This window comes from Equus asinus, chromosome 20 (genome assembly GCF_041296235.1).
Source record: "Equus asinus isolate D_3611 breed Donkey chromosome 20, EquAss-T2T_v2, whole genome shotgun sequence".
In the NCBI taxonomy this organism is placed as follows: Eukaryota; Metazoa; Chordata; class Mammalia; order Perissodactyla; family Equidae; genus Equus; species Equus asinus.
Genome location: NC_091809.1, coordinates 80,422,873 through 80,440,029, shown reverse-complemented (window position 1 = coordinate 80,440,029; position 17,157 = coordinate 80,422,873). Strand labels below are relative to the sequence as shown.

At 36.4% G+C, this 17,157-nt stretch overlaps 1 protein-coding gene across 3 annotated transcripts in view; it reads right to left on the bottom strand.

Moving 5' to 3' along the window:
- The window catches only part of RSF1 (remodeling and spacing factor 1), a 136,548-nt gene that overhangs the window by 20,049 nt on the left and 99,342 nt on the right, over positions 1-17,157 (bottom strand). For 2 of the 3 annotated variants that reach the window (XM_014859668.3, XM_044752289.2), the window contains 4 exons: positions 10,184-11,949; positions 8,004-8,210; positions 2,568-2,672; positions 1,379-1,458 (listed from right to left, as the gene is read on the bottom strand). In XM_014859668.3, coding sequence (XP_014715154.1) covers positions 1,379-1,458; positions 2,568-2,672; positions 8,004-8,210; positions 10,184-11,949 — 2,158 coding nt within the window. The remainder of the gene's footprint in view (positions 1-1,378; positions 1,459-2,567; positions 2,673-8,003; positions 8,211-10,183; positions 11,950-17,157) is intronic. The other variant, XM_014859669.3, reaches the window with a different exon arrangement.

Sequence of the window (17,157 nt, the reverse complement as noted above, 5' to 3'; positions counted from 1 at the left end):
ATTAATCCTCTGAAAATTCTCTCCAACCTCTCAACTTTATTATCTCAATGAGTGCCCTAGTTCAGGCCTCATCAGCTCTCACAGACTCTATTGCAACAGCCTCAACTCTAATTCCTTCTTCTTATTGTTGCTAGGATATTTTTTTCTGAAATAAAAATCTGATTATGCGTATCCCTCCTTTGATGGCTCTCCCACTGCCTATAGAGAATAATTCAAATTCCCTAACCAGGTATGCAAGGCTGTTCACAATTTGGCCTCAACCTGCTTTTACAGCTTCATCCCTTACCACTTTCCTACTCTCACTTTTACACTTTGTCTTTGCTTTCATTTGTGCACTTTGCCTAAAATATTCTTTCTCTGCATGTCCACTTGTGTAACCCCAAGTTATCTTCCAAGGACTTCCGTTATAACCCCAACCCCTAGGAGAACTAAAATGCCCCTTCACAATGTTCTTGTATTGCTCTGATCACACCTCGATTCGTCTCCTTTACTGTATCACTGGTATCACTGGCTTATATGTCTGTTTTCTGACAGGTGAGCTCCATGTAAGTGAGAGCTATGTCTTACTCATCCTTTTGGTTTGGTACACAGCAGGTTGGAATGAACATTTAGCAATAGATTAATCAAATAAGGCACAAATAATATAAACATAAACTTACTGTCTTGATTTTGAGCCCCCTTTAAAAGTTTAGGTTCAACTCCAGTCTTACCTCCTCCAACTGCTTTAGACCACACCAGAGTGGCATATTGAAAAGGGAGGCATCTCTTAGAGCCAGTAGGACAGAGGTCAGCCTTTAAATGCTCTTTATCTCACCAGTGTTAATTCTGCCCACCCAAAGACATGACCCGGGGAGCTAAACCACAGACCAGTTTGTATAGTTTTCTTGTACTCACTACATGCTTAGTTAGGTACATATCCTCCATAATATTTGGGCCAATATTTATTCAGAGAGGGTTCTGATAAATATTTTAGATCAGGGGTTGGCAAACTTTTCCTGTAAAAGGACAGATAATAAATTAGGCTTGGCGGGTCATAAGGATTCTGTTGCAACTACTCAACTCTGCTGCTATAGTGCAAAAGCACCTGTTAGACAATATATAAACAAACGAGCATGGCTACGTTCCAGTGAAACTTTAGTTATGGACAATGAAATGGAAATACATGGTTTTCATGTGTCATGAAATACGATTTTTTTTCAGTCATTTAAAAATGAAGAAACCATTCTTAGTGAGCAGACAATACAAAAACAAAAAGCAGGCTGGATTTGGCTCACAGGTCAGTTTGCCAATCCCCACTTTAGATAAAGGCATTAATCTGTACTCCAAGACAATTCTGCCGTCAAGCTCCCAAGTAAAACATTAACACGTGTCGCAATACCTGCGTTCAGCCCGCTCCTTCTTCTTTAAGGCAACATCTAAATCCTGCAACTGTTCCTCTAATTTTTCACACAGTAGTTTCTGAAAGACGAAAACAGATGAGTATCAGTTGTAACACCTTTCCATCGTTATTTATCACTTGCATGTTACCTCATGGATACTGTGCTATGAGAGCTGATAAGGGGCCACATAGTAAGTGAGCACTAAAATGTTCCTTCTGGTGAATTAAATAAAGAGGTGCCTCAGCATCCACTGAACTGAAGATGAGCATAACATCTGTGAAGCAAAGCACATCAGAGAAACTCAAAGTCTTGCCAAAAACACATTCTATCCTATCTTGCTGGCAATAATCAATGTTTAAAATAGCATTTGATTCAACAAGTACACATGACTGATTAAAATGTTTAGAAAAATCCCAGGACATTTTTAAGGGAGAAGGTTATATATACAATAAAATAAAATGATGCCAATCACTAGTTTTAAAAAAGAGAACAGAACAAAGTCCGCAAGACCATGCTAACTGGGTCAAAACAGAGCTGAAAAACATAATTCATAAAGCTATGCTAAGCCACAGAAGCCCACTTCACTGAGAAATGCAATAAAGCCTATCATTTTTAAAGCAAAATGAGACTGGGCTTGTGAGAGAAAGGACCCCCTGGGGGCAATGGCATAAAAATATCCTGTTGTTCAGCTTACAAAAGTTAATTCACCTGCATCAAGATGGGAGAAAACAGAATTCATGTTTTTATTCACAGTACCATCATAATGGTACATAATTCATAATACCATCTATAAAACTTCTGACAAAAAGAAGGTAGGCAGAAATGATAAGGAGGATGAAACGAATGGATAAACAACAGGAAGAAACTTCTTTCTACCCTTGTATATTATCTTAATTTGGCGGTCTTTGTGTCTTTAACAAATGTGAGAAAAAGTAAAGCAGAGATTATTGTAGAAAAATTAGAGGTTTTCAAGAATTGTTTTGGAAAAAGAAATGAAGGAAAGACCTAAAAGATATTAATAAAAGGCAGTTTTTTCCATAGTCTCTAATTTCACAGAAATTTAAACAAGAGGTAAACAATATTTACAAATTGCTTTGAAGATTAAAAATGTTTAGTAGCTGTCAGTAAGTATTATTACTTTGAACATAAAATCAAAGACTGAATAAACAGAAGTGTGCTGGGTCATACATGTTGGCAAGGAGGGCAGAACCATTCTCCATCAGGGATGATCATCAGAGGAGGGCGAAGGCAGGCAGTGTGGTATCCACTGTCACAAGAGTCACACAGAAGAATCTGAAACAAACCATACGTTAATGTCAACCTAACTCCATGACTAAACTTCACTGACTCTTAAGTTAAAATAGACATTTCAATATTTCTTAGTATAGTACTAAGAAATATACTATACTACATTCTTTATTTGCATACAGCATAATAATAAAAGAGCTGATAATTTGGGATCTAACATGCCATCTTTTTTAAAAAGATGGGCACCTGAGCTAACTAACATCTGTTGCTGATCTCTTTTTTCCTTCTTCTCCTTCCCAAAGCCCCCCAGTACATAGCTGTATATTCTAGTTGTGAGTGCCTCTGGTTATGCTATGTGGGACGCCAGCTCAGCATGGCCCGATGAGCGGTGCCATGTCCGCGCCAGGATTCAAACTGGTAAAACCCTGGGCCGCCAAAGTGGAGTGCACAAACTTAACCACTCGACCATGGGGCCGGGCCCCTAACATGCCATTTTTTTAAAAATAAAAAAACTAAGAAAATTTAAGGTACAAAAATTTAGTGAAAAATAACAAGTCCTTACTGACCTAGAGTTATAATTCTTTTATAGTGTGCTATAAGGGCAATAACAATATATTCTTTATAGCAAAGTTTTATAGTTTAAGAATCATAAACTACCCACCACACATAGAATTTCAAAAATACAAATAATTTCCACTTTAAGCAGCATTTAAATTACCTATCTGTAAGAAACATTTGTGCTTCTTTTTATCATGTAAATTCAAATATGGAAGGGAATGAGGTATTAGAAGAATGAAACTATACTCAGGAACATCATCTTCAAATACAAACACTAACAATAATTAGTCTTAAGTTGATATTTTTTGTTATTTGAGTTTAACGTGACTATTTCTCTAAAACTTGAAATGGTACACTCATGAATGTTTAATTTAAAAATAACTTTCTATTTTAAAATAATTTTAGGGAGCTGGCCCCGTGGCTGAGTGGTTAAGTTCGTGCACTCTGCTTTGGCAGCCCAGGGTTTCGCCGGTTCGAATCCTGGGTGCAGACATGGCACTGCTCATCAGGCCATGCTGAGGCGGCATTCCACATGCCACAACTAGAAGGACCCACAACTAAAAATACACAACTATGTACTGGGGGGCTTTGGGGAGAAAAAGGGGGGAAAAAATCTTAAAAAAAAAATTTTTAGATTTACAGAAGTTGCAAAGATAGCACAGAGTTCCCATAACCCCTTTACCCAGCTTTCTCCAATGTCAACATCTTACATAACCATGGTACATTTAGCAAAACTAAGAAATTGAAATCAGTACAATACTGTTAACTACAGACTTTATTCAGATTTCATTAATTTTTTTTCTTTTTTTGAGGAAGATTAGCCCTGAGCTAACATCTGCCAATCATCCTCTTTTTGTTGAGGAAGACTGGCCCTGAGCTAACATCTGTGCCCATCTCCCTCTTCTTTATATGTGGGATGCCTGTCACAGCATGGCTTGCCAAGTGGTGCCATGTCCGCACCTGGGATCCGAACCAGCGAACCCCAGGCCACCGGAGCGGAACGTGTGAACTTAACTGCTGCACCACTGGGCCAGCCCTCAGATTTCATTAGTTTTTCCACTAACGTCCTTTTTCTGATTCCAGGATCCAAGCCAGGATATTATACTGCATTTAATCATGTTTCCTTAATCTTCTCCAATCTGTAACAGTTTCTTGGTCGCTGTTTTCCATGACTTTGACACTTTTGAAGAGTACTAGTCAGATATTATGTAGACTGCCACTCACTTTGGGTTTGTTTGATGTCTTCTCTTGAGTAACCTAGAATATGGGTTTTGGAAAAGAATTTCACAGAGCCCTGCTTACTGAATCATATCTGGGGGTACATGATATCAATATGACTTATTACTGGTGATATTAACCTTGATTACTTGGTTATGGTAGTGTCTGTTGGTTTTCATCACTGCAAAGTTACTACCATTCACCTTCCATATTCTCTTCTCAATAGAAGTGCTAAGTCCAGCCCACACTCAAGGGGAGGGGAATTAAGCTCCACTATCTGGAGGAAGAAGTATCAAAGAATTCACAGATACAAGTTAAAATTATCACAGTAATTAATAAATTAATAAATATTTGGGGGGAAGATATGGTGAAGCTATGCAAATATCCTGTTTTCCTTCAAGCTTCACTCACCAGTTTTACCACTAGTGGATGCTGCTTGCGACAATCATTACTGCGGTGCTCTAATGGTGACTCTCTATTTCCCTCACGCCTTCTACATTTGCTATTTGGAATTCTTACGTGAAAGAAAAAATATATCCCTTCTCCCCCATCCATTTACTTATTCAATTATTTATTTATATCAGGATGAACTAATCAATATTTATTTTACTCTTTGGGTTAAAATCTAAAATTGTTATTTAATCAGTCAAATTCAAATTGTGCTAGCCATGGACACACTGGGAGCTGTGTCCTTAGGACTCATTTGTATCCTTTTCTTTTCAAAAGCTCTTCCTTACTTTCTGGCACTATGGGATAGTCCAGGCACATCTTATATTTTCCCAGCCCAAGCCTTTGAATCAGCCTTTTTTCCCAGAACCCCTGGTTCTTTTACTGGAGAATGATTTTTAGAAACCAAGATTGGGTGCTGAGTGCTCACTGCTACTGGGTATCACTGCTTCTAAGGTCTCTCAGAGGACAGAGCTAAGAAATATATTATGTATAGTGATGTATACAAATAAACCTAAATTAAAATAAGCATGAGTTCATACTAATTTCTCTACCTCTCATTCAGCGCCACAGGATTCATTCTAGCCTTTGGCCTTGCTTATTTGTAACTTCTTTCTCTGACAGTGAGAAGGTTGGCTCCTATTATCTACACTTCATTTATTTGTTCAACCCTAGCACAGAGGTAGTTTCTGAACTGCTAACATATACCCCAGGGGATTGGGCGGGGGGGATGTGTACACATGTGCAGTGATTTAAAAGTGAAAAATACCTTCCCTCTTCTTCATACAAAGCATCACCATTTGTTGCCAATACCCAAAATTCAATACTAAGTTATATTAGTATTATACTGCAGTTATATGACTGATTGATTACGTAGGCATGTGTGGCCTAACCTGGGCACCTGATTCCATTTATCATATTGTTTCTATGGTACAACTAATCTAAATTTCAAATAAAATTAAAAGTAAATTTTTAGAATTCAACTTATTTCTAGAACAATGATTGTCTCTATTCCACAATAAAGGTAAAATCCTATTAAAATAAACATTACTATGTAAGATTTCCAAGCTCAAGCAATTATCCTTTTATTTTGACTAAAACATGGAAAATCTGAGTTCTACACTCATCTACAAATTTATTGCTTTTCTGCTGTAAGCTCAATGAGGACAAGGACCATGTCTTCCTAATTCAGCATCATTTCCCTACCACTTAACACATAACACTTGCTTGGCAGTTTGATTTGAGGATTAACCTTAAACACAAAGCATAAGAAATCCAGCACATTTGGGATCTTCAGTTTCCAATGTCATTCTCTTTGGCACAGTAATCAGCAATGAGATTTTCAGAGTAGTTATTAAGATAGCCAAATAAATATAAATCTTGTGTGTTCTGCAAGAAGGGTGCAACTTTCTCCATCTCCTCAATGTCATATCTGCTCACCTCATTTTACTTCTCATTTCCTCACACCCCTTTGTCACATCTACTGCTGTCTCAATTAAAATGAACTCTTAGTTTAAAAAGATAATAAGGAAATGGTAGAAAAGAACACAAGTGTTGATTTTTACTTGATTTAGAGGGCAGAAAACACCACTATCTCAAATCGTCTCTTGACCTTTCTCCACACAAAAATCTTGACCTAACTTTCATAGCCTGATGATCATAAAGAGTCTTTGCAGAGTAATTTCAAGATCTATTCTTCTTAGAGCTAAAGTCATTCTCTGGTTCTAATAATCTTTTTTTTGCTGAGGAAGATTAGCCCTGAGCTAACATCTGTTGCCAATCTTCCTCTTTTTTTGCTTGAGGAAGATTAGCCCTGAGCTAACATCTGTGCCAATCTTCCTCCACTTTATACGTGGGCTGCTGCCACAGCATGGCTGACGAGTGGTGGAGGTCCACGCCTGGATCCGAACCTGTGAACCCAGACCGCCGAAGCACAGTGCACTGAACTTAACTACTATGCCATTGGGCCGGCCCCTAAGTTTTATCTTTTACTTGAACCTTCTGAAACTACTGGGATATGATAAACTTCACTGATGAATTTAGTTTATAGATATTATTTTAACATTCAAGAAGAAAAGAACAAGAAAGCCACAAACAACTTTAACCCAGCACATAACAGATGTCAGGAACTGTGTGCTAGACGATTTTACATAGCTCATTAAAAACAACCCTCAGAACTATGTGGTATTATTCCCATTTTACAATGAGGAAATCAAGATACAGAGAAGACAGCCCAGTAAGTGGTAGAAGCAGGATTGCAACCAAGTCTGTCTGGTCCCACGCTTTTCCCATGATACCACACTGCTTTCTAGGAAAAAAGAGCCTTGGAGAACCACCTCATATACATTTTCCAAACTTTAGAGGATCTCAAGTTTCTGCTCAACAAAAATTCCTTCCATGTTGAAGCATCTTTCTTTACATTTCTTTCTACTTAATAGTTGGAGCTTGCCTTTAAAGTCAGATCTATTCAAAAGAACAGAACAGTTGCATAGAATTAAGTATAACAAGAGTGTTTCTTCAACAGGCTCTTTAGAAAGCATTTATGAACTACAAGAATAATATAATACATAGGTTAGGAACTGGTTTTCCTGATTTAGGCTACCTTGGAAGAACTTATTTCCTGGGTAAGAAAGTTCCATGTAAATTTATCACTATTCTTCTGAATATATCTGGTCTATAATTTATCCTCAATTTTTTTCAGAACTGCCCATTTTCTGAAGTTTAAAGCCCTACTACATTGACTTACATGATTTTACAGAAAGGCAATTAAGGCCTTCAGGCTTTACTTATTTAAAGCTGGTACCTCAGAAATGTCATTATAAAGTAACTTAAAGGGAAAGAAGAAAAATTTAAAGAGAAAAACAGAATAGAAATATTTGAATAAATTCACTGAAGTGAGAAGAGATTAGGAGTGTATCCTTAAGTAGAGGAAATATCAATATATAAACTAGGTAAAATGAAAGCAGGATCCTGATTCTCCCTAGAATTGGGTTATTATTTGAGAAAGAGAAATCTGTAAATGTTATTTTACACACACACACTCTGTAGCATTAAAAAATTCAAATCAAGATCAAAACCAGAAGAGTGAGGCTGTTTCGGGCAACTATAGCATATCAGTAACATGAATACTGTGCTCTGAGATCAGGTACATACCAGTTCAGGATGGTTTGGAAGGCCACATTTTTTGCATGGTTCATCATCATCTGCTAGGATGGCTTCTTCACTTTCTTTTTCTTCTTCCTCTTCTGAAGCTGCAGACGATTTTTCACTGTCAGACCCTTCACTTTCGTCATTGCTGGAATATTTCCACCTGCCACGTGTTCGAGAACCAGTCCATCGAACTTTGCCTTTGGGTTTTACCTTGGATAAAATAAAAAATTAGGAAAATTTGGTATAATAAGAATGTTAAAAAAACCCAAACACTTCTGATTACATATCCACTGTAAAATATTTAGTCAATACACAAAGAAGAAAAGAAAAATCACTATAGTTTCATCCATAGATATACTCGCTATTAAAATCTGCTCTATATAGTCACTATTTTTCCTATTTGGGGGAAGAGAAATTATAATGAACACTTTGTCTTATAAATATTTTCCCTAGTCATAAAATATTCTCCTAACATCACCGTAAATGACTATATAATACGCCATCACATAGATGTATTTATAGTATCTCTTACTAAACGGACATTTAGGTAGTTTCCCATTTTTTCACTTTCATAAACAATGTAACCTTGTAAATATAAATTTTTACACACACTTCTGTGGTTAGGATAAATTCCTCGAAGAGGATTCTGGGTCAAAGGCCATGGACATTTTATAGGCTCTAGAAGAGAACAGTGACTATATTCTCACATATTGCTATACAAAATTTTAAATTCCCATATTAGAGATGAATTTTCATGTTTTTAATGAGTCAGAATTCATATAAAAATCCTGACAAATTTAAAAATATACAGTATTCAGAGAATAAGTTTATAATGTTGTAAACTGCTGTTCATTGCCTAGTTTCACAATCTTGTAAGTCACATTTTAGTTCCTTTCTGCAGTATAAGTCCCCATGAAAGATCAAAAATAACAGAAGGGGAAATTTTTTTTTTGGTCCTGAGCTAACATCTGTTGCCAGTCTTTTTTTTTTTCCCTTCTTCTTCTCAGTCTCCCAGTACAGAGTTGTATATTTTAGTTGTAGGTCCTTCTAGTTCTGGTACATGGAATGCCGCTCAGGATGGAAGGCTTGATGAGCAGTGCTAGGTCCGCGCCCAGGATCCGAACCCAAAGTCCCGGGCCTCCGAAGCAGTGTGTGTGAACTTAACCACGTGGCCATGGGCCTGGCCCCAGCGGAAATTTTTTTAAGAATTAAAAATTCAGTATTTCAGGGAACAAAGGAGCACTTACAATGAAGAACAACTGGATCACTTAAATAAATTAAAAACAAAAGCAGTGCTTTTAATTATAACAAACTCCCATGGACTAGCCCAAGACACATACAAGATTTTGTTTAAAATAAGAGTCGTAGAAAAAAGATTTCTGGCTTCTAAGACTAATGATTAAAATGGGGGAAAATAGGTATTCTCCTACATTGGTAATGAGAGGGTACATCAAAAGGGCCTTTAATGGAGGGCAATGTGGCAAAAGCGATCAAAACTTAAAATACACATGCCCCTTGACCCAGCAATTCCAATTCTAGGAGTCTTTTCTAAAGAAATACTCACTCATATCCAAAAGGCTCTTCAATGCAGCATTGCCTGTAATAGTGAAAAATTGGAAACAACCTAAATGTCAATCAATAAGGGACCGGTTAAATAAACTGAGGTACATCCACACTATGGAACGCTATGTGGCCATTAATAACCAAAAGGTAGGCTGCATGTACTGACATGGAGAGAGTTCAAAGACACACTGTTAAGTGAAAAACTCAGAGAAAAATGAACACATTTGATTCAATTTATTTTTTAAGAGAACGTGTAAATATTTATGAACATACATATGAACATATGGAAGAAGGATTGGAAAGAGATGTACCTCAAACTGCTAATAGTTTTCAAGGGAATTTTCATTTTTCAATCCTACAGGTTGGGTATTACTTGAATAGTTTACAAAGAGAATATAGTCCTATACTGCCTGTAATGGAGAAAAAGTTTAAAAGATGACAAGATTATAGAGTGTGAAATTTAATGTTTGGGAATAACTACTGAGAAAAGTCATCTCAGATATAGGAAGAAAGGTATCTTTTTTTTAACTGTTGTTAGTTTTAGTCAAAAGCAAAAAGGTATAAACACTTAGAGCCAAATATTTCTAACAAAAATAAAAACTCAGTAGGAGAAATTTTACCTTGCTTACTTTAGAATTTGTATCCTTCTCTGTTTTTTTCAAATTTTCTTTTTTGTCTGTTTTTTGCAAAGCTGTTGACTCTTCTTCTACTTCATCTTCTCCTTCCCCTCTTTTTTTATCAGCCTTCTGATCTCGGATCTCAGCCACTTTCGCTGTGGGTCTAGATATTCTTGGAGACCTCCTTAAAGTACGACCCACATTTGTTTTCTCTTCTTCCTTTTCTTTCTTCTCTTGCTTGGTTTCTTGTTCTAGAATTTTGGGAGGAGAATCTGGCTTCTTCTTCCGACTGGATATCCTAATCGTTAATTTGATGCCCTCTTTCTGCCTTTCAGAGGTTATCTCTGTGTTTTCTGAGGCAGTGGTTTCTTCATCAGGAATCAACTTATATTTAAATTTGCTTTTTTGCATAGAACCCTTTGTCTCAGAAGGATCCTCTGAGCCAGAGGTCTGGGGATTGTCCAGATTATCTATTTCTACCTTCGTGGATTCAGAATCCTCTTTCAGAATTTCTGGGTCCGTTTTACCCAGGGACTGACCTTCAATGGAACTTGTGCTCTGACACTCTACCACTTCTTTTTCTGAGGCCAGTTTCTCACAGTGACCAGTCATGTTAGGTGGTGGAGATATTGCAGCTGCCTCGGGAGAGCCTGGTTTTACTGATTCTACAGTATCCTTTGGAACCTCTTCTGGTATTGGACTCAATCTTTGTGTGTCCTTATCAAGAAAAGTCTTTTTGGACTTCTCTAACTTTTCAAGACATTCTAGGACTGGTGGGCGCCTATCCTTCTTACTTTTGGGAGACCTCTCTTCAACTTTCATGGTACAGGATTCAGTGGTAGATAAAGCAGTTTTCAAAGAGAGATCCTTTGCCATCTCAGAAGTCTCCAGAGAGGTTTCTATTTCTGGAGGACCAGTTTCCTCTATCTGCCCTTTTTGACTCTGAGTCTCTACGACTGATATTGAACTATCTGCATCTTTCCCTAAAGGGACCACTTCTTTCTCAAGATCACCTATTTTCATACTTGTTATGACAGAATTTAAGGACTCTGCTCCATTTCCCTCCATGATGACATTTCTGTCCTTAGAGGGGCTACAGCTATCTTCCTTTGTATCATAAAACTTTGTCTCCATTTGTTCTGTCTTAAAATTTGGAGTTACCTTTTCATCACTAACTTCTCCATTTACCAGTTGTTTCCCTTCATGACCCAAAGTAGTGATTGTAGAGATTCTTTTACAAGTCTCTTCCTCTTGTTTTATTTCATCTTTCAAAAACTCTTTTGTTGGGGTAACTGATTTACACAAAGGTCCTTTGATCAGACTGTCAAAATCATCAGTCAGTTTAATTTCTCGTTTTTTTAGCGGTATCTTGGCCTGCTGGTCATTTTTAAGTTTCTCAGTCTCTTCAGTAGACTTCTCAGTAATTTCTTGAGAAGATTTAACGTTGCCACCAAACTCTAGCCTTTCAGGCTCTAGCTTCTCCATGCTACTTCTGGTATCTTTCGGATCTGCTCTACTTTCCTTTACTTCCACTTTAATGGGTTTGACATTTTCCTTGAAGGAATCACTTTCTTCTTTGATAATCTTTTTTTCCTCACTTTCTGGCAAAGGTTTTTCTAGCTTCACTATGACTGGCAATTTCACAAGTTCCTTTTCATCTTCTTTTTCTATTTTCACAGTAGTCTCTTCTAGAGCATTGGGTGTAGAATGGTTTTCTGAATCTATTGTCTGCTCTTCACTTTTCATCTTTTCATTTTCCTTTGGTTCCTCTAAAAATCAGAAAAAGTTTACATAATCTAAGTATTCAAGATTATAAAATATACAAAGCTTCATATAACATATACTTCCATTTGAAATTTCAGTCTTAAAAGAGATGGCTTTTGTTATTGGACATTTGACAACAAAAAGTAAAATCTGACAGTGAGGAACTTACCAAACTCTGAAGCACAACTTCTAGATACTAAAACACTATTATTTAGAAAGATTCAGGTTTCTGCTTTATTTTTTTAGCTTCAATGTTCTCAATGGAATACAAATATTTATACAGCTCAAACAATTTATTCAAGCTCAAGTGATGGGTCAAAAATACAAAACTGAAAATACTACATAAAACATTTCCAGAAGACCATATTTGTTTTAAAAACTGACAACTGTTCTTTGCAAATCAGTGAGCACTTCATTTTATCGAAGTAACATGAGCATGGCAGTGAGAAAATGCTTGTTTTCCATTTTATTCAGATTATAAAAGTAACACAATTCTGTATAGAAAATGAAAAATAGCAAAAAGAAAAAAATGCCCATAATTCTAATACCCAGAGGCAACTACTGTTAATATTTTAGGTTACTTCCTTCTAGTCTTGTATATTTCTATATACAAAGTTGGGATCATGTTGCCCCATTTTTTCATTGAAACATTAGCACTTTTTTATGATATTAAATGCCTTTTACAGAAACTAGACTTAATTATATAATATTCATCAATGTGGTTATATTACAATTTACTTTATCAAATGTCATCACTGAACATTTCAGAAGTTAATATTTTATCAACGAACTATTTAGGTTTATCTGTCAATTCCTCTTATTTATCTTATTGGCTATATATTTCCAACTTTTATAGAGTACCAAATAGCGCAAATTTAAATATAACAAAAGCCGTACTTAGTAACCGGCATAATATCTGGGATTACAAAGATTACATATGTGCTGTCAACTCCGCTCAGGGAATCTGGACACAGTGTTTTCAGAATTCCTTAAGCACTACTAATTTTACCTACATTTTCCATCACCTCACCTTCTCCTTGCAACTGAAAAGCCTCAATTCTAAACAAACTTTTACTAAGATAGGAATTTTTACAAAAAATTTTGAACAGATTCTTGCCAAGCAGATAAACCAGAGTTATAGTGTATTTCATGGGAATAAAATGGAATGGACAGAGGTGAGATGAAGTAGGACCTTTTTTTTGTAGGGAAGGTTTCACCCTGAGCTAACATCTGTTGCTAATCTTCCTCTTTTTTTTCCTCCCCAAAGCCCCAGCATGGTTCCATATGTCCTAGTTGTAAGTCCTTCTAGTTCTTCTATGTGAGCCACCACCACAGCATGGCCACTGAAAGACGGGTGATGTGGTTCTCTGACCGGGAAATGAACCCGGGCTGCTGAAGTGGTGACAGCACTGAACTTTAACTACTAAACCATCAGGGCTGGCTCAGGACATCTTTTTTAAAGTAAGAAATATTTCTTTAAAAGAGTGAATATTTTTATTACAAACCACCATTTCTTTTATGTCAATCATGTAGGAAATAACCAAATTCAAGAACCTCTGAGAACCATTCAGAACCTAAGATCAGAGTATCAGTATTGCTCCTCCCTCTTTACATTGTCAGTGATTTAATGTACACACGCTGCTAAGAAATTTACAGACATGACAATAATGATCTAATTTGTATATCTTCCCTTTCCCACTGATAAAATAGGTTTAGTAATTTCTCGTTCATTGAGATTGGTTAGCACATCAGGAGATCTAATTAAATGAACATCTTTGTTAACATTTAAAATATAGATTACCATCTTTAAAAATAACTTCAACCTAATACTAAATATGTTTACTGAACACAGTTTAATATTTTTTTCTATATATTTTGGTTCAGAAAACAACTCAGGATCTCATTGTGACTCTGACTCAAGGTAAAATGACACTGTTTTTATTTGGGGTGGTGAATGAGAAAGTTCTTTTCAGTTATTTGAACTGATTTCAATTTGAGTAACAACATGGCAAAACAAAATGAGGAATAACATTAGGTTCAAGACTCCTAAGTTCACTAAACCTAATTCTGCTAGTGGTGGGTCTTTAGTATGTCAAAAACTCTCTGATCTTCATTTCTTCATCTACAAATAAAGCAGCTGGACTAAGTGACTCCAACAATTATTCTTTGCTGGCTTATATTTCTCTTCACCCAAATATGTTAAATCCTTGGTATTTTTGTGTTTGGCCCAGTTCTTTTAAGAGAAAAATACAACAATACCTTTTACTCTAACTCCTCTAGATTACAGGGATGTGTCCCTAAAATTGTATAGAGAATAGAAGAACCACGACAGAAAATGAAACTTTAAGTGCAATCATCACTGGTAAAAAGGTCATTCAGCTATACAAACATTTCCCAAAAGTTTTGCAAAAAGGAAACTGTAAAAGAGGATGCAAACGAGTTTAAGAGATACGAAATTTGGAGAAAACTCAAGGAAAAATTCACTTCAAAAATCACAATGCAGCAGCAACACTGCTTGACAAACTTGAGGTTATTTAAGAGAAGTGTTATCTACTGTTGATTTTTAAAGCTGATTCATTCATTTACTCAATAAATATTTACCTATCACCTATTATGTGCTTTCCCAAACATCCCAACCAGAACCACCATGTAATGAACGTTCTAAGTTAACAGTGAAAGACATTGCCAGCTGCCTATCCAGTTCTAGCTCCTCTTCTTTCTTACTAACAGAACTCTGATTTTGTTCAGGAAAGTACTTGTCTCTTCAGACACCTTCTAGCTAGGGGTCATGTGACCCAGTTCTGGCCAATGAGATACATGAGGAAGTCTACTGGGTGACACTTACAGGGTTCAGCTGACCTATGCCTTTTGCTCATTCTCCTTCTTTTTATCTAGAGTCTGCATACAACACCTGGAGAGGGAGCAATCAAAGCCACATGCTAAGGATGGCAGACTAGCAAGGGTTCTGGATGGCTTCATGGAGCTGCTGAACCAGAAATGGACTACTTACCTCTTGACTTTTTATTACAAGAAAAAAATTAAAACTGTTTGAACAAACATGCAGCCAAATGCAATCCTGTCCAATACATTTTCATTTCACTTTGCTTCCTACTACTTTTCCTTTCCCATACTCACCAAAATTTACCCATATCCACTTAATAAATTTTGGGCTTGTCATCATCTCTTGGGTGATAAAGGGGTAACTAATCCTTGATGAGGTTTAATTTCTTTATAATCCTCCTCTTCTAAGATAAGACTTGAGAAATTTAAAAACAGCGTAGTGTGTTTCAGACTCTGCTCAAATCTTATATACCTATGGTGAGAGTGGAAATTAGCAGAAACACTTTAAAGAGCAATTTGGCAATATCTGCTCTAAAGCCTGAAGAAACATACTCTATAACTCAGCTATTCCACTTATAGAAAGTGTACTTACATACAACTATACAGAAATACGTACATGAATATATGCTGCAGCACTGCTAGAAAAGTGAAAACTTAGAAATAACCTAAATACCCCTCAAACAGGAGAATGGATAAATAACCACTATGTAGCAAATAAAAGAAACAAATTTACTTGAATCAATGTGGATAAACCTCAAAAACAGAATGAGGAGTGAAAATAGCAAGCTGCAAAAGGACAGCTAATATGATACCATTTGGAGAAGTTATAAAATGCATAAAATTATGCTATATGTTGATGTGGCTACACACATATGGAGCAAAATCATAAACATGTATAAGAATGCTTCACAGGATTGTGGCTGAGCTTAGAAAAGGAGGGAGGAGGAATGGGATGGAAAATAAAGGGAAGAGAAGTATTAACTGTTTCTATAACTTCTTAAAAATGAAAAGCAAATTTCAGCAATATTCAAATGTTTTATACTCTTTCCTGTTTATTTAAACTATTTCATTAAAAATTAGGAAAATCATGAGTCAGACAACCCTAAATGCTTTCATGTCACTTCCACATTGGCCAGCTGTGAGACCTTGGGAAAATTATCTTAATCTTTCTAAGTTTCTTTAGACTCTAAACTCTCTAAAACTGACATACAAATACCTACCCTCACGGAACTGCTGTGAGGACTTTTAAAATGCTCCTTGTGAAGCACTTTACACAGTAACTGGGAGCGATTATTGTTGTTGTTATTTATCATTTGGCCCCTTCTTACCACAAACTTTAGCCACATCAGAACATTCAGTGTTTCTCAAAGCTGCTATTCTTCTTTTTTTTTTTTTTTAAGATTGGCACCTGAGCTAACAACTGCTGCCAATCTTTTTTTTTTTCTTTCTGCTATTCCTCCCCAAATCTTCCCAGTACATAGTTGTATATTTTAGTTGTGGATCCTTCCAGTTTGTGGGATGTGGGATGCCGCCTCAGTGTAGCCTAACAACTGGTGCCCTGTCCATGCCCAGGATCCGAACCAGTGAAACCCTGGGCTGCCAAAGCAGAGTGCACGGACTCAACCACGGGGCCTGCCCCGCTGCTATTATTTTCCCTCTGTCAACACTGCCTGGAAAGCATTTCTATACTTCTTCACCTCCCCATTCCTTACTTTTCCAACTTGTAAAACAAATAAAATATCAATAACTATCTCCAAGGGTTGTTAACGATTACAGAAGGGTTGCACGTGGTAAGCACTCAATGTTGGATATTATTATCATTATATTATTGGCAAAATCTTACATCCTTCAAGCCCAGTTAAAATGACACTCCATTTTATAGTTTTATCCGAGTGTTTCCCTACAAAGAATTAACTACTCCATCTCCTGTGTTGGCACATTGCTTTATATAGGCTTTTATAATAGCACTTCTTACCCAGAATTGCAAATATTTATTACAAATCTATCTGTCTTACTAGTCTAATGAATTACTCCTTTGTGAAGAATCGCGGATTATTACCTGTAGTAAGACATTCAAACATCTCCTGATAGACTGAATACACTGAAATGGCAACAAACTCTAGCCTGTATGTTGATAAATTACATCAATACATTTTAAGATGTAGCTTTTATTAACAGGAGGTCTTTTTATGTAGATTGTAAAGCAACATTGAATTTAAAATTCTTCCCAGTTCATCTGACCAACTTACGAAGCGAGACCTGGGCAAGGACATGACACATTTAACACATACTAAGGTATGCTGCATTGGAGAAGGATTAATAAATACACTTACTTGAGACCATTTAAAATATTAAAAAAACTAAAAATTCTT